Raw genomic sequence first — 17,691 nt, forward strand, 5'->3', positions numbered from 1 at the left:
AGCACTCCAGAGCTTGTGAGGTCAGTTCAGAGGAGACTGCAGGAGCATTTGTGGTCGTTGCCTGCCAGGATGGGACAGCTTCTTCTGAAAACCAGGGCTGCAGCGGTAAACAACCATCATGCACCAAGCACAGAGACTCTCTCCTTTACTCTGCCTCAAGGTGGTTTTTATTCAGAACCTGATTAAGCCTTACCAACCCATTTTAACCTTCAGCTGTGCTCCTTAAAGGGCTGAACTGTCAGGGCTATTGTTGCTGAGCACTCTTCCAGCTGGGAAAACCTTTGTCTCTAAATGCCATTGATCTTTCTTATCTCTTCTGTCACCCTCCTTTACAAAAAGGACAAGGAGGAGGAGGGGGAAGCAGCTGCCTCCTAACTCAAGTTCTGTGGCCGACGATCATTTTCTTGGCTTCCACATTGCTGCTTCACATCTATCAATGTCCTGCAGTTTCAATACCTACCTAGTGCGGGCGGTGCTTAGCCAGTGACAGAACAAACCCCTCAACACACAGCTCTTAATGCCAGGTAAGAAACAGGGAGCACTGTAAGGAAAAGACATGCAAACATAGGAGGAGAAAAAGAGGAGAGAAGAGAACCCTCATGGGCTGGAGGCTGGGTTAGCAGAGCTGGACAGAGTCACTAAAGCCAGAGCAGCACATCAAGGGAGTGTAAGAACGGACAGCTCAGGAAACTGGCTGGCAGAGAACATCACAGCTCCAGGAATGCTCCAGAAGTTACTGAGCTGGTGTAGAGAGGCTGTGAAAGAGAGCTGAAGTTGTTAAACAGGAATCCAAGGATTACTGAGGGACAGTGCTTAGGGAGTAGTTTCAAGCAGTACAAAAAAGCACATGGAAAAGGAGGTAGGAAATGTAATCCCAGTGGCAATAAACATGGATGGGTATTTCTGAGTGAGCAGAGGTGCAAGCACACACCAAGGACAGAGTCACAGCCACTCCCTGGGGCAAATGGGCTCTCTCAAGGGTCTGCTGGTTTCAGTAACTTCTCAAAACATGGCACAATCAGAATAAGGTTTGGAATAGCACAGTCAGACTTACCTAGCTCGACACCAGGTGCTAGGACACTCAGGGAATTGAGGAGGTTGCACCAATGCTGCCCATATTGCAAGACCACACTCTCAGCTATTCATGCCCAAAGCAGCACCACCTCAAGCAGCAATTTCCTTCCATGCATTCATGCAAGCCACACACAGCTAGTGGGAATCTCAAGCATAACTACAACAGAAAATGTGCTTGGAGAGATAAGACCTCCAAGGTTCTCAAGCTTGCTAGGGGAATGAAGTTATGAGAAGTTATGAAATGAATGACAACTTTGGTTTCTGTTTCAGTCCAGAACAGACTGATTTTCCTCAAGCATTAGGAAGGGTCTTACTCATGAGCAACCAAAGGGCACAAAAAAAATCAGTGCCCATGAAAAGCTTGGAAGGATTTAGTGCAAGTGCTGAGTAATTCATCCAAGTAACAGAAACTTGAATGCAGCAAGCACAGAACAAAACTCAGCAAGCGCTGCTGGGCTTGGCCATTTCTGCAGCTTGGTCCCAGAACAAGAAGCCAAAGAAAACCTGCTTCCTGCTGAAAGCCAGGGTGACCTGGGCTTTTCATTCATCTCAGCCTGAAATGAATACTGCAGTGGAGCCTGAGCACACCACCAGGTCAAACAAACAGCCTAAAGTGGACAAGAGTATTTCTTTCTACAGCAGTAGGCATCCACTCCCTGTAGAGCTCTAGTGGTGTCATTGACAAGTGCCAAGCAAGAGGGTTATCAAATTCATGGAAGGACTTTCACTTCCTGCTTAGCTTTTCTCCTTACATTTCTAGCCAGGGAAATCACAACTCCTCCTCTGGACTGGCTGGTACCTGGAGAAAGCAGCATTCAGAAAGGGCTGCACTTTTCCTCACAGGTATTTCAAAGCTACCTCAACTAAACAAATCTCTCTCATTTGCACAGTGCTCCGGGAGGCCTGGAGAGAAAACACCAATGTGATTGTACCCTAAGGAGGAATGCCTGCTGCTTTGTCTTTCTTGAAATTATTTGGACCTCCTCAGAAAAACCTTTCCAAAGCATCCCCAAGAAAACCCAACAATTCCCCCACTGTCCTTTGAATATGCCAGCTCTGTCCAGCAGCACAGAGCTGTGAAAAGCCATCAGCAGATCATTTTCTGTCCCATAGCAACCACTTTGTTTTCCCCAGGGGAAATACAACATTTTTACATCCTTAGGCAACACCTTTCTCTGCATGGCTTCCTAAATGAACATCTTGGAGGGAAGGGATCCATCCAGAGGGACCTGGACAGGCTGCAGAGCTGGGCCCATTGCAACCTCATGAGGTTCAACAAGACCAAGGGCAAGGTCCTGCAGCTGGCTCAGGGCAATCCCAAGCACTGATATAGGCTGAGCAGGGACTGGCTTGAGAGCAGCCCTGAAGAAAAGGACCTGGGTGTGCTGGGACATGAGAACCTCAACAGGAGCCAGCAGTGAGCACTTGCAGCCCAGAGAGCCAAGCAGAGCCTGGGCTGCAGCAAGAGAAGCAGAGCCAGCAGAGCAAAGGAGGTGATTCTCCCACTCTACCCTGGTGAGACCACACCTGGAGCACTGCATCCAGTTCTGCAGCCTCTGTTACAGGAAGGCTCTGGAGGTGCTGGAAGGTATCCAGAGAAGGGCCACGAGGATGAACAGAGGGCTGGAGCTGCTCTGCTGTGAAGACAGACTGAAGGAGTTGGGGTTGTGCAGTCTGGAGGAGAGAAGGCTCCCAGGAAACCTTCTTGTGACCTTCCAGTATCTGAAGGGGGCTACAAGAAAGCTGGGGAGGGACTTTGTACAGACTTGGAGGGGGAGAATGGGAAAAAAATAGAAATGGGTAGATTCAGACTGGATGTTAGGAAGAAGTTCCCCATGAGGGTGGTGAGAGACTGGCAGGGGTTGCCCAGGGAGGTGGTGGAAGCCTCATCCCTGGAGGTGTTTGCAGCCTGGCTGGATGTGGCTGTGAGCAACCTGCTGTAGTGTGAGGTGTCCCTGCCCATGGCAGGGGGGTTGGAACTGGCTGATCCTTGAGGTCCCTTCCAACCCTGACAATTCTATGATTCTATGAAGCTGTTTGGAATCTCAAGCTAAGACCACAGTTTGCACCCAGGGCTGAATGGATGAGAAACAAGATGCCAGGCCCTGGCTTCTCCAGCTGGATGCACCTGCACACATGGCAGGAGAGTGAGAACTGCATGCCAAGAGGCTGGACCTGCTAATAAAGTACTACTTAAAGTAACAGATTCAAGTTATTAGCTGCATTTACATGATTAAACAACTGTCTGAAGAGAGGGGGAAATGTTTTCATGATCTGAATGAGCAATGACAATTCAGGTCTGAAATTGCTAAGTGATATGAAAGGCTCTGGGGACTACAAGCTGCCTGGGAGGATCCTCCTCCTCTAACTGTCACAGCTGACAACTTCATCACAACCCAAAAAAATATCTCAGGTGCTGGCCAGAGCCACCAGCTCTCCAAGAAGGTTCTCAGGCCTTCACCAAAGGTCTCTGTGGAGCTGCCTCTCTCTTAAAAGGGTTTTTTAATTATTAACTGCCACTAAGAAGGACTCTACCTACTTTAAATTATTTAGTGATGCTGGTTCACTGTGCAAGGCACTGCTGAAATTCCCTCCAGAAACAGATGTGAGGAGAGAATTACACAACGTAGTAGTATGGCACCAAAACAATGGCTAAGCAAGCCACAGAGCAGCCCTCCTACTCCTGTGAGTTCATCAGTTGTGTGAGAGCCTGGCTGCTGCCCTGGACCTTGTCTCCATTCAGGCACAGAAGGACTATCAGGAAAGGAGGACTGCAGGTCATTTAGGTATTAATTGATTTGGCAATCTGTCATGGCCTCTCTCATGTTTCTGACTTCAATTCTGAACAAGAAGGGGGACTGGAACATGCAAAAACTGTCCCAGGGGAAACTGGAAATGCTTGGAATAATATGGGAAGCTAAAGAGGATGCAGCCACCCCCACGAAATGCTGGGGGAAGATAGCAAGTTGGGGAAAAGGAGATTCGACTACACCAGGTCTGCAGCAAATCCAATTCCTCCAGCTACCTTTGGAAGCTGAAAACCTCTAAGGGTTCACAAAGCTGAGGCTCTGACATTTCACAACTCTTCATTAGGGTTGCTGCATTCAGCAGTGATGAGACCCTTCCACCTCCATTTACCTCAGCCTTTGAAACCTCAGCCTGAGAGCCACACTCGCAGGGATCCTTTTGTTCTCCTTGTGCCATTTCAGTTGTTGGGGTTCATTAAGCTTCAGTGTAAGGAGAAGACAAGATCTGAGCAGCCTTGGGTGCAACGATGATGCAACCCGATGGGTGCACTGCATAGTGTCTTCTGATACCACAAGATGCATCCTGCTGAGACCTCCCTCACACACAGTGAGAAGCCTCTGAGGACACAGAAGGCAGCTGGCAGCCTTGGAGCCCCGGCTGGAAAGCTGTCACTTGCTTTCAGTAAGAGACAAGGATTTGAGAGTGGTGCAAGTTGCTCCAATGCTTGGTTATGAAACTGTGCCTTCATTAGCTTCTGAGAGGCTCAGCTCTTTAATTGGGTTAGACTTTGGTCATGTGAGCACTGAAAACAATTGTGCAAAATGAACTCGAGGCAAAGTTCTGAGCTGCTTCATGGAGGGGGGGTGGCTCAAAGCTTGCAGTAATTAATCCCCAGCTCCCCAGCAGAGCCTCTCTCGGTCCATCAGCTGGGGAGGCCTGGGTGATGGGGACGCTCCAGTCATGCCTCTGCTCTCCTTGTGCCTCCTGAACAGGGAGGACTGATACAACAGCTTGTTGGGCTTAGGGAACTGCTGAACTGTCAGTTAGGTCAAGCCTGGATCAGCTCAAAGCTGCTGCAGAGATCGAAAGCAGCAGAAGCAGGGCTGGGACTTCTGCTCACTGCTTTGGAACCCGTTTGGCCATTTTGGTTTTCAGGATTTTGCATAAATTCCACAAATACTTGGCACAAATTCCTCTTCAGTGGCACATCCACAGCCTGCAGAACTAGCTGAGCTCTCGATGCCTTTGTCACAGACAGGTGGTCATGCCCCATGCTGTGTGTTCCTGAACTTTTCCTCAGGCAAAGATGGAGAGGAATTAGGAACCCCGGAGATTCTAATTCCTTGTTAAGCAATTGTCATGGCAGATTGTGACAAGAACAGAAAGTGGCACAAAACCAAGCAGTGCTAAGCAGTCCTGGAGATAATTTCCAGTGCCTAATAAAACCAGAGCATGGTACATCCATGCATTGCATTACAAAGGCTGTAACCATGGGAGAAAACACAGCATAATTTGAATCTGACAACCTGTAATCTTACTTTTACCACTTAGCCTAATTTAGTATTTTATTTAACCCCAGAGCCCCTAGGATTATAACTTTACAGCAAGAAAAACAATGAAACTGCATTGAAAGCTTCCTGTGATCAGCTGGGACTCGAGGGAAGGAGGCAGCGAAATGAAATGGATGGCACTTGATCATGGATGGAAGAGAGGCTCCCTGAGAACTCCTCACAGCTCATTCATCACAGGGGCAGAGAATCATTGTGGCTGGAAAGGACCTTCCAGTCCCACCAACATCTAGCTCCGCCAAACCTGGTGCTAAGTCATTTACTGCAACGTGCATCTTAATCTCCAGTTCAAAAAGCAACCCTACAGCACATCGGTCTCCCTCTCAGCCTGCTGTCCTGACAGCTTACACTTTGCAGTTGCTCAGCTGGTCCACACCACCAAACAGTGTCAGAGTCTCACCAAAGTTGTCCTGTTTCTGCTGCACATTCACTGGCTTCCCCAGGCTAAAGGCACCTCCTGCAGCAGGCTGCCTGTGCACAGAATCCTAGCTGAAAAGTCATCTGTAAGAAAGCTGGGAGCTGAGGTGCAGCTCTGCATGATTTCCCTTGACATGACACTGTAAATCCCAGTACTCCTTACAGGAACACCATGCTTCACAAGAAAACAAATCTGCTACTCCAAACACCTTGTTTGGATGTGCTCAAGAGGTGTTCGGTGGCCTTCATACAGAAGGTGGCCCCCAGTTAGATAAAGCCTTTTCCAGCAGCTCCAGAGCGAGTGAGGCTCTGCTAATCAGGCACCACATCTCTGTGCTTCAGAGAGACAGGTGATGTAAAAACTGCTGTCAATAACACCTCCAGCACAGGCTGTGCTTTGTCTGCCTTATCGCTAATCATTGTCTCTCCTGTGAACAAAGGCAGAAGAAAGCTCTGCAGAGCTGCCTGGTGCTGCTTGCACTGCCCCATTACACTACTTTGCTACCATTAGGCTACATCAAGACTTATCCCAGCTCTAGCCCTTATGGTGGGTGTCCTCTGCAGTACCTCCAACAGCCCTCCCTCCTTCCCCAATGGCTCCAATTTGGTTGTGAAGCACCTGAGCATGCTGCAGTTTCTTCCCAGCTATAGGAAATCCAGCAGAGGAGCAAGGGGGGGGAGGCACTGGTGTCCACCTGTGTGCCCCTGGGACGTGGAGCTAAGAAGTGCCAAGACAGTTCACCTGAACACAGTCTAAGAGCAGTCCCCTCCATGGAAAATCAAACATCTTTGGACATAAGGAGGATGTTCATTACCACCAGGGTGGTGGAACACTGGAACAGGCTGCTCAGAGAAGTGGTGGAGGTCCCATCCCTGGAGACATTTAAGGTCAGGCTTGATGGGGCTCTGAGCAGCTTGATCTAGTTGGGAGATGTTCCTGCTCACTGTAAGGGGGAGGGACAAGATGACCTTTGAGGGTCCCTTCCAACACAAAGCATTCTCTGATTCTATGATCTTAGGATATTACAGCCCCCAAGCACACTCTGACAGCCTCAGTGGAGAACACAGCTTTGAATCACTGCCTTAGCTGGATGGTCAGAGGTACAAGGGCATGGGGTAGAACACTGTGAGAGTCACAATCATTAACACTTTACATTAAAAACTCTTCCTCTATCCCATTCATTCTGAGGCCAAACAGAGCTGTTTGGAGCCCCAGATCTTTAGCAGACCCCCCCCCCTTTATTTAGCACACCAGAAATGGGTCTGTGAAGCCTTTCCTTATGGGAAAGCTGTGCTCTTACAAGACCTCTGTATTTTGTCGATTTTCCTTCCCTGGGAAGAAGAGCACCAAAACCAGACCCTCCTGCTAGAGCCCCCAAGCAAAAAAATTACCATGGATTAACCCTTACCTGCCAGCAACACATTCCAGGGACTTCTACTTGGATATGGGAAGCAGGAACCTTCAAGAAGGGCAAGGAACGAAGGCAACATCAAAAAGAAGTTAGGAGTCAGAATTTGATTTTAAGAGGGGGGAATGTGAAAGCAGAAGATTATGTAAGCAAAGCTCTCCTGATGGCAGGGCTGGGAAATGGAAGTGTGGACAATATAAGCATTTAGAGCAGATGAGGAAGCCAGCTCCAGTGTCTCTCAGCTTCTCCTACCCTGCTGCCACTTCGTAGACGAAATGAAGAATGAAAAACGAGGCAATGGGAGGTAACAAAGGATGTTGCAAGTGATCAAGGATGGCAGAGGAAGATGACAGAGGGCTTGGAAGACTGGAATCTCTCAGCCATACATCTGGAGCAATGAAAGGGCTGTGTCATTTTCAGAATGACACAGGAAAGCCAGGGCCCCACTTTGTGTGGTGGTGGATGAGACCCCCCCCCAGCACCCTCCCCCCTCAACCCTGCCTTGGTAGCACTGGAACTGCAGAACCAATGGCACCAGAAGTTCTCTTCCTGGCAAACAGCTCCCAGACCATGCTTTGTAGTTATTTCAAGCTTGACTCACATCTCCTCAAATTATCTTTCATCTTTCTCCTCTCCATTGCTCTTTGGTTTCTGATCCCCAAAATTCAACCTGGGCTACCTGGCACCAGTCAAACCCAACCCTTCTAAGCAAGGTACTTCTCTGCCACCTATTTGCTCTGCAGCTGTCAATGTCTCTACGCCAAATACCATGGAAATAAAATCCCTGAAACACGCCGAGGGCTGTCTCTGACTGTCTGTGGGATTCTGTTATCAGAGCTATTAAACTCTCTCTGCTTTCTAAGCATTTGCACAACCTGCTGCCTTGTTTACTACGCAGCCTCTCCAGTTTCACAGCTTTCAATCTTTTATCTGAGGATATCAGCCCGCAGTTAGCTGGGAAGCACTGCTTTAAAACACACTGCTCTGCAGCTCAGGGCTGGATGGCTGCAAATTCCGGGGGCATTGTCACATTTGGGCAGTTTGGAGGAGTTCTATTTCACAGGACGCTGGAGTTCAGTGGCATGGTTTCATATTTTAGGAAGTTTTCCCTACCCAATTCCCCTCTCCCCCGCCAGGACTCTCCTATCAAACCCCATTTTCCAAAGGATTTGGTGAGTCAGGTACACCTCCGGAAGTTTCCACCCCTTCAGTTAAATATTTGGGTTTGAATGGCCCCATGACATCAAAGTTGCAGAGTCTGGATGCTCTAGGGACCAGACTGCGATCTTGAACAGATAATTCTAAGCCCCAAACCACCAGCAAGAACCATCACTGTGCTTCAATTCTCCAGCATTCTGGAATAGAAAAGATTTGACAAAGGAGAACAGGATCTGCCTACCCCAGGGGCTGAGGCAAGCGATTAACAACACAAAAGATGCCGAAATGCCCCTTAGTGAGAAAACCACCTCGGGTCTTCCCCTTATTAATTTACTAAGTGGATGCTGGGCGGATCTCAGCGCAGCCTCAATTACTGCAGCATTCCATGTGGGTTTAGATCTCCCTACACGAAAAGCTGCACATCTTAGACACAAGAAATTCACCTATGTGCATCCAGGTTGCTCGGGCAGGAAAGGATACCCCGATTATCCCATTGGGACAGGCTGAAGAGCAAGGAGGTGCAAGAAGGAATCAGTGTTCTGAGTCACTCAAGTAAATGGCAGAAAATAGAACAAACAAACAAAAACCCCACAACCAACCAAAAAACCTCCCAAACACAACCCCCCTGTTCCTGATCGTTTTCATCAAGCAGCAGGTACAGCAATTGGAGACAAATCTTGGAGAGTCCCAAGGAGAAGCAGCTTGTGATGGAAAGCTGGCAACTGACTTTTTCATTGTAATAACAGGTATTCAAAGGGGAAGGAAGAGAAAAAGCAAACATTGCCAATATTTTGGCACTTGTAGGAGTTACCCCCAAAAAAGCAGAGCTAGGCTCTCCGCAGCTTTAACCCGAGAAGCAAATGCACATTAATGCTGCAGAGGAGCTGACACTTCTCATCTGCAGCCCACTCAGGCAAGGAACAGCCACTTACATACCCTCATGCATTATTCACCAGGAACACGGGAATAAGCTACCAGTGCTTAAGCAGCTCAGAACCAAATGCAAAGCAAGGGGAAGCAGTTCGGAGCGGGGATCATTCACAACTCCCGAACCTCCTCCACGCCGCCGGCGGGAGCCTGCCGCGGGCATCCCAGCCCCGACGGCAGCGGCGCCTGCTGCAGCGCAGTCTGGGAACTGTCCTGCTCCTGGAGGGCTGGCAAAAGCCCCGACCTCCAACCAGGATCTCAGAAGGTCCCTTTCTTGATGTGCATTCGAGCAGATTCTCGCCCCGACAACAAAAGCAGGTTGGTGGTTCTGCACACCTCAGAAAACCTGATCTCTGGCTTACTGATGAAGAGCCTGTGCTCAGTGCAGCACTGCCCACAGTTACACTCACTACTGACCAGGAAACTTCAGTCACAGAATCACAGCATCCTAGCAAGTTGGGGCATGGGAGGGACCCTCGGAGATCATCCAGTCCAACCTCCCTGCTCCAGCAGGGCCCCAACAGCAGCTCGCCCAGGATCCCATTGTCCAGCTAAGGGTCAGAAGCTCTCCAAGGAAGACTTAACCTCTATAGGCAATCTGCTCCAGGCCTCCAGCACCCTGACACCAAACAAGTTTCTCCTCCTGTTCAGATGGAACCTCCTGGGTTCCAGTCTGTGGCTCCTGTCACTGGCAGCACTAAGAAGTCTGGCCCCATCCTCTTTAGCTCTTGCTGAACACTGACCAGATCCCTTCTGGGGCTGCTCTTCCCCAGCCAAGCATAAAGACAAATATTGAAGTCATATAATATTTTTTTCCAGTGAGGAAAGCAGTTGTTGCTGTTGCTTCAGTTTCAATAGCAAGCTCCAAGGGGAATTTCCTTAGACCATGATTTATAACAACCATTTCCTCACCTTTGGGAGCATGCAGCAGCAACCAGTAAGAGCAGAGAAGGACAAAAATCAAATAACTGATTTTTAAATCACAGTGAGAAACTGAAAGCCCAGCTGCCTGTTCAGCAGCTACACACCAGCCCTGAGCAGCTGCTGTGGGCAGCAGAGCCATGCACCCTCTTTGTGCAGGCTGATACAAATTACCCTGGGCAAATTTCCCAGGAAACTGACACAAACCTGAAGTATTTTCCTGCATCCCAATTTACTCTCATTGATGCAAACTCAGGCAGTGGAAACTCCATGCATTAATGTCCTCGAGCAGCATTTAATAGCTGTAACTCTCCGAATCATTACACACTGTTGATATTTCAGCAGTGCAGCTTCCCCCCCCCAGCAAAAGGGGTTTTATTTCAGTGGCAACTGAGGTTTGTTTTTCAGACAAGACACTTGCAAGGCAAAAGAAAAGGCAGCCAGATTTAATCAGCCACTTACTTAGTTCAACAATTGGCTGAACCCAAAAATTCTCTTGGCAGCCCTAGATCTGATCTCATGAAATGACTGAATGATAAATAACAGCAGAAAACCTTCTTGTCCCAACTCTGGAATTAGAAGGTGGGAAATGACAGAGAAAACCAATCAAACATGGCTTGTCTAGGTGGACCCAAACCCTGTTGAAGTCATCTGCTTTTGCAGCCCTTCCATCCAGGGCTCTCACACTGCCCGAGACAAAAAGGAACTCTGAATGTCAGACATTCCAGGTACCAGCAGGAAAATCAGCACCCCAAAAGCATCACTTCTCTTCTGGAAACTGGTTTCAAACCTTGCTTTGTAATGATTTCCAACTCACATCATAACAGGCTGCTGTCAGAAGATAACCACCCCACACCACCTGCTCTAGCTGGGGACATCCCTGCTTGCTGCAGAGAGGTTGGACTAAGATGGCCTTTAAAGATCTCTTCCATCCCAAACCATTCCATGATTCTATTGCACACATGAACTCTCATGACTCAAATCCATTTCTTTTCATTCCACACCTAGAGATCTGTAGAAGGAAGGTAAGGCAGGGGCTGGTAGTGGTTTGATGATGACCTCTAATGATCTATCCACATATGAGCCTGACACCCCATGAAACAAATCCTGGACTCCAGCATTTCACCCCTTTAAAGAGCTCTGCTCATGGAAGCTGCTTCATCAAATGCTGATCTGGAGTGGCAAGGACTTCAGAGGAGTGCAGAAACCTGCCTTATTTTACCACTGATGGTCAAAGGAGTTGACCTCAACCCTAGTGCCACCCACAAGCATCACCCTCTGCTCACCCCTGCCAGCACAGCCCCCTCTCACCTAGCTGAGATCACTTGGATGACTTCTAGCAGCCTGGTCTAGTAGGAGATGCCCTTGCTCACAGCAGGGACCTGGTCTAGTAGGAGATGCCCTTGCTCACAGCAGGGACCTGGTCTAGTAGGAGATGCCCTTGCTCACAGCAGGGACCTGGTCTAGTAGGAGATGCCCTTGCTCACAGCAGGGACCTGGTCTAGTAGGAGATGCCCTTGCTCACAGCAGGGACCTGGTCTAATAGGAGTTATCTTTGCTCATGGCAGGAGATTGGAACTAAATCATCCTTTAAGGTCCCTTCCAAACCAAACCATTCTATGTTTCTATGGTACTTCCAAAGTCCAATTTTAGGGATATTTACCAAAAAAAGACCCCAACACACCAAACCCCAAAACCCAGCCCCCAAAAAAGCAGCCCCAAACACAACAAAAACCCCACAGCAACAACAACAACAAAGCAACCAGAAGACATAACAAACCACCCAATAAAAACCCCAACCCAACCCAACCCAACCTTGCTAAATTTCCAAGGCTTCCTTAAGCAAATCTCTTGGCTGACTTCTCCTCACTGCCTGGAAGCAATTCAACCAGAGCAGAGAATTTAATCCTCCACAACATGTATTTTAATGACTCATTGTTTTCCTATTTCCTTCTAGTTTCTAGAAAGCTTAATGGACTTGAGCATGGTTATTAAAACACTGAGGGGAGAGGGGGAGCAAAAACTCCCCAAAACCTTTACTTTAAAAACACAACATAAAAGGAAAAAAGCAGCAGATGACAAAAGCAATTCATCTGTGAGCAGCAAAGGCCATTCCAAAAGGAGAGGCTGTTGTGGTGGGGATGGTACCCAAGTGTCTCAGCCATATGCTGGGGTAAGCTGTGGGAGCTGGATGGGAAGCTTACGTCACGGAGTTCGCACTCCAGAAGCGGCGTCGCTGCTCCTCCTCCCTGGGAGCCCAGTGCCCTGCAGAGCACTGCAGCTTCCCCTGGCACCTCACACTGCAGCAGCACTGGGGGCAGTTGCAGGCTGTGCCTCTGAAATGCTGTTACAGATTCCAAGCAGAAAAGTAGAGAAACATAAATAAAGGACTACTGGGAGTGAAAAGGAAACCCAAAGAGAACTCTGGGCTGTTTCATTGGGGAAATGTCTGCTGCAGGATTGCCTGTGTCCAGAGAAGGGCAAGGAGGCTGGGGAGGGGTCTGGAGCACAGCCCTGGGAGGAGAGGCTGAGGGAGCTGGGGTTGCTTAGCCTGGAGAAGAGGAGGCTCAGGGGAGACCTTGCTGTCTGCAACTACCTGAAGGGAGGTTGCAGCCAGGTGGGGGTTGGTCTCTTCTCCCAGGCAACCAGCACCAGAACAAGAGGACACAGTCTCAAGCTGTGCCAGGGGAGGTTTAGGCTGGATGTTAGGAAGAAGTTCTTCCCAGAAGGAGAGATTGGCCATGGGAATGTGCTGCCCAGGGAGGTGGTGGAGTCACCATCACTGGAGGTGTTTAAGGAGAGCCTGAATAAGGCACTTGGTGCCATGGTTTAGCTGATGAGATGGTGTTGGGTGATAGGTTGGACTTGATGATCTCAAAGGTCTTTTCCAACCTGGTTAATTCTATTCTATAACAATCTTCCTCTTCTCTGCTTGCTTCGTGCTCTGGAGGGAGGCTAATCTGCTTCTGCTTGACCTTGGCTGCGTTGTCTTGGTGAAGTCTAACCACTACTTTCTCCCTTTTGAGCAGGGGGCATGGGGGCAGAGGCACAGCTCTCCTGCTCTTCGACCAGGGGGAGTTTTGTGTTGTTTGTTCATTGTAAATATTGTAAATCCTGGATGTTCTGCCCAGAGTCATTGCATTCCTTGTAGATTGTAGTTTTGCCTGTCAATACAACTTCACTTGCTTCCAGCTGAGCTGGTCTGGCAAAGGTAATGTTGATCTCCCTATGTCCAGGACACATCCTTAATCAAATGCTGAACCTAACCCAGTTGTGGGTCTTGGGTTTTAAAGGCCTTTTTGAAGTCCCAAGCTAGACCCTTGGACAGTATGCAGCCCAGAGGAGCAGCAGGGCTCTTTGTTAATCTGCAGAGGCACAGGACACAGGCCACCAGCTGCCAGGAAGAGACTCAATAGATTTTGTTGGGTTTGTTTGTGTGTTTCTTTTCCAAGAGACAACCCAAACACACCCCAAGATAAGGCAGTAGCCTAAATCCATACTAATTTCTGTGGGTTTTACCCAGATTTACACTTCCTTAGTGCAGAGCACGATGTGTCACTTGCATAACAACAGAGAATCTTCCCCCAGCCACTGAACTAATTCCCTCATCAGCTGGCACCAAATAAACTGCAGCTGATTCTCTGGTGGTAGCCAGGGGTGTCAGGCAGCAGCCTGGTGAAGAGGAAGGTGCAGAGGGCACTGTGGGTACCTGCAGCAGCCACGGTGGGCACCTGCAGGATGCTGTGGCAGAGCATTTAGAACACAGCACCACAGCAACCAGAGCATTGCCCCAGGAGGGGACTCTGCCCTCCAAACCACTGCAATATCCCAGGCTTCCTAACAGGCACTCCATGACTTTAACTTCCAGCAAAGAAAAAGCCCTCAGAAAGGAGAACCTTCAAAGCCTCCACCCCTGTGTTGTGGATAAGTCTGTCACTGATCTTGCAGAAATAAGGAAATGGAAGGAAGGCAATGAGCAAAGCCCACTGCTGCTGGGGAAGGTCATGGCATCAAGTCCACCACACCATCAAAAAGTCCCCAGGAACTGCTACCCCCTCCAAGCTTCTGGACATGGCAGAAGTCATGTGTGATTGCACAGCTGAAGAACTGAAACCATTTAGTCAGCTTAGTCTCAGGAAATTTACCTTACTGAAAGGCATCCCAAGTGGTTCTCTGCTGTTTTCCTGGCTTTCCACCCCAGAAGTATCAACTCTCCATCAGCTACCACACAGCAAGATCCCAGTCCTTACCCTTTGAGGCAGGTTGCTTCAGACTCCCTGCATTGGCTGATGGCTTGGTAGAATAAACCAGGTTGGAAGAGACCTTCAAGATCATTGCACCCAACCTATGAACTAACCCAACCCACCTCATCAACCAAACCATGCAACCAAGCACCCTATCAAGTCTCCTCCTGAAGAGAGCTTCTGCCCAAAGGAACAGAGCATTCCCCTTCCTCCCTCCAGCCCAGTCAGCTGGCCATCATCCAGCCTGGCTTTGAACACTTCCAGGCTTGGAACCTCTACAACATCTCTCCTCAACAAGTTCCAGTGCCTCACCACCCTCAGGGAAAAGAATCATTTCTTCCTAATGCCTCATTCAGCTTCCTCCAGCTTGAAGCCATCCCCCTTCCCCCATGCCTGCATGGAGAGTCCCTCTCCAGCTCTCCTGTAGCCTTCTTTGAATGCTGGAAGGCTGCTCTGAGGTCTCCCTGGAGCCTTCTCTTCTCCAGGCTGCCCATATGCTGGGGAGAAAGAGCCATCAGAGTCCTCAACATCCTTCTGCTGGTAACTGCTTCATATGGAACTCTAACCAAGAGTGTTTGGAATACCTGTGGCTAAAGAAGAACATTTCTGAGTCACTGATACTTGAGAATCCTTTATTCAAAGGCCTAAAAAGCACTATGCAGAGAATTATCTGGAAGCAGTCAATTGCCTGATGAAACACAGCTAAGAGAGTGCACTCTCCCACTGGCTATTTTATTTGGGTTTATAATGCATCATTTCCTGCCTTCCATTTTAATCCCCTGCCCTCCCAGAAAGGGAGTCTCACAGATACATCCTTCCCTTTCTTCCCCTGTAATAACATCACAGCAGTTTTCTCTGGCTATTTGCAATCTCTTTGTTCCCCTCACAGCTTTTCCTAGTCTTGGAACGAAGAAACATGTAAAAATAGGCCACAAGGAAGCAGACACACTTGATCTGTGCAGCAGAAATAGAGCTCTTTAGCACCTGGCATTCTCCAGAGTGTTAATGAAGCTGGCGAGAGCAACCATGCTCTGACCCAAAATGAAAAGCTTAGCCCTCCAAAGGAGGGTAAAGATAAACTGGGACTAACACCCAAATTTCTGTGGACTCACAGCCTCTTCTGACTGCTTGCAAGGTGGGACCCCAGACATCTGGGCAAGTGCTACAAGGTTGTCCTTGTGCAGGAGGGATTGGATTGGGCCCCTCCGTTTAAGGAGGACATTGAGACATTTGAACATGTCCAGAGAAGGGCAACGAGGCTGGGGAGTGGCCTTGAGCACAGCCCTATGAGGAGAGGCTGAGGGAGCTGGGGTTGTTTAGCCTGGAGAAGAGGAGGCTCAGGGGAGACCTTCTTGCTGTCTACAGCTACCTGAAGGGAGGTTGGAGCCAGGTGGGGGTTGGTCTCTTCTCCCAGGCAACCAGCACCAGAACAAGAGGATACAGTCTCAATCTGTGCCAGGGGAAGTTTAGGCTGGAGGTGAGGAGAAAATTCTTCCCAGAGAGAGTTCTTGGCCATTGGAATGTGCCATTGTTGTCAGCCATTGGAGGTGGTCGAGTCACCATCCCTGGAGGTGTTCAAGAGAGGATTGGGTGTGGCACTTGGTGCCACGGTTTAGTCATGAGGTCTGTGGTGACAGGTTGGACTCAATGACCTTTGAGGTCTCTTCCAACCTTGGTGATTCTGTGATTTCCTTTGGAAGGCAAAGGCTGAGCCAGGATCAGCCTCTACAGCAGCAGGTCCGGCAAGTCTCTGTGGGCTCCTGGGCCTCTCCTCTCTGCAGGACCCCTCACACCACGGCTGGGCTGTGTAGGAAGAGCAGCAGCTGTGCACAGGGAAGGAATTCACTTCCTCAGGGCAAAAAGCACCCACCCCCCCCTCGGTGCCTGCAGTGCCAGCAATGCTGGGGGCTGGCTGTCAGAGAGACTCCACACACCAACCAGCAAGCTGACAGCCTGCCCTTGGAAGGCCTTCTGTTTGTTTTCAGGAGCAGCAAATAATTTCCTCGGGATAAATAAATGATTTGTGTTAAATTATAGATTTGATAAGGCACATTTAAAACTGCAAACACATCACAGGCTTCATGGCAAATTTTGCCATCTCAGATGTTTCAAAGAGACACAAGAGGCAGTTTCCCAAGTAGGAAAAGCTACAAAAGATTAGAGAGAGAGAGAATAAAATTTATCAAGTAATAGGAGAGGGTTTTAAGAGACTGCTTCAGGGGGAGGAATAAAATCTGGGCATTCAATATTTCCTTGCTCCTGAAAGGCAGCCAACTAGGATGACAGTTTCAGGCTGGTATCTTTACTAGGGTACTGAAGTCCTAGCCTGCTGGAGTTAGTAGAAATACCTAATTAAGAGAAAAGCAGAGATCCTCCTACGCACACAAACAATGCAAACTTAATGCTGTGGCTCTTCAAGTCAATAAATCCTCTGTGGTTTTCATTCAAGCATGGATTTCACCCAATTACAGCCCCTCTGCAGGACAGCATTTACTCTGCAACCTCTCCCGAGCCAAGGTGCTACCCTAATTCTGCCTGCTAGGGAAAAAGCATCTGAGCAATTATTTCAGCACCAGTGGACAGGGAGCAGAGCACGTGGACTTCCACACCTCCACAAGAAATGTCTTGCTGCAGAGCAAAAGCTCATTCTGCAAGCAGCTGATCTATTTGCACTCACACCTATAGTGACATCCAAGCACAGCCCCAGGTTTGGACAGGCCAGTAACTAAAGACTTGAATTGCTTAACTTAGGAGCTGGGGAAAGGTAATTTGCCCTCCCTTAACCACGTGTGCCACCCCTAAACGGTCTCCCATTACTATCTTCAGGAGTAGTTTACATTTCCAGCTATTTCTGCAAGCACACAATGCCAAACACAAAGCACTCAAAGCCCAAGGTAATGATTTCTCTGATGCCCTTAAAGCCCAGTTCCTATGGAGACATAGGACATGGACAGGCTTTAGGACCACTGCTTGCGCTGGAGAGAGCCAGGCCAGCCAGCAAACAAAACATCTGCCCACATCCACTGCCCTTACAACCACAAGACAGGGAAAAATCATCTGAAACCTTGTGGGTGTCAATGAAGTGGACATCTGGCAGTGAAACAGAAGAGAACAAAATGATCATCTCCCAACAGCAGCTCATCAAAACAGAAGGAGTGACAGAAGTGGTTCAGGGAGTTTCAGTGGCCTCAGACTCCCCTGGGAGCTCTGTCCAAGATCCTAAGG

General features: G+C 48.9%; 1 protein-coding gene across 4 annotated transcripts in view; it reads right to left on the minus strand.

Moving 5' to 3' along the window:
- Positions 1-17,691, minus strand: part of SHANK2 (SH3 and multiple ankyrin repeat domains 2) — a 294,358-nt gene that overhangs the window by 195,715 nt on the left and 80,952 nt on the right. Inside the window, exon 10 of one of the 4 annotated variants that reach the window (XM_068148426.1) lies at positions 7,217-7,267. The exons of the other annotated variants lie outside the window; for them this stretch is intronic. Coding sequence (XP_068004527.1) covers positions 7,217-7,267 — 51 coding nt within the window. The remainder of the gene's footprint in view (positions 1-7,216; positions 7,268-17,691) is intronic. 4 annotated transcript variants of the gene reach the window in all.

The sequence above is a fragment of the Melanerpes formicivorus genome, unplaced genomic scaffold (assembly GCF_026170545.1).
Source record: "Melanerpes formicivorus ecotype bairdi unplaced genomic scaffold, bMelFor1.0.p_v2 SCAF_16, whole genome shotgun sequence".
Taxonomy (NCBI): Eukaryota; Metazoa; Chordata; class Aves; order Piciformes; family Picidae; genus Melanerpes; species Melanerpes formicivorus.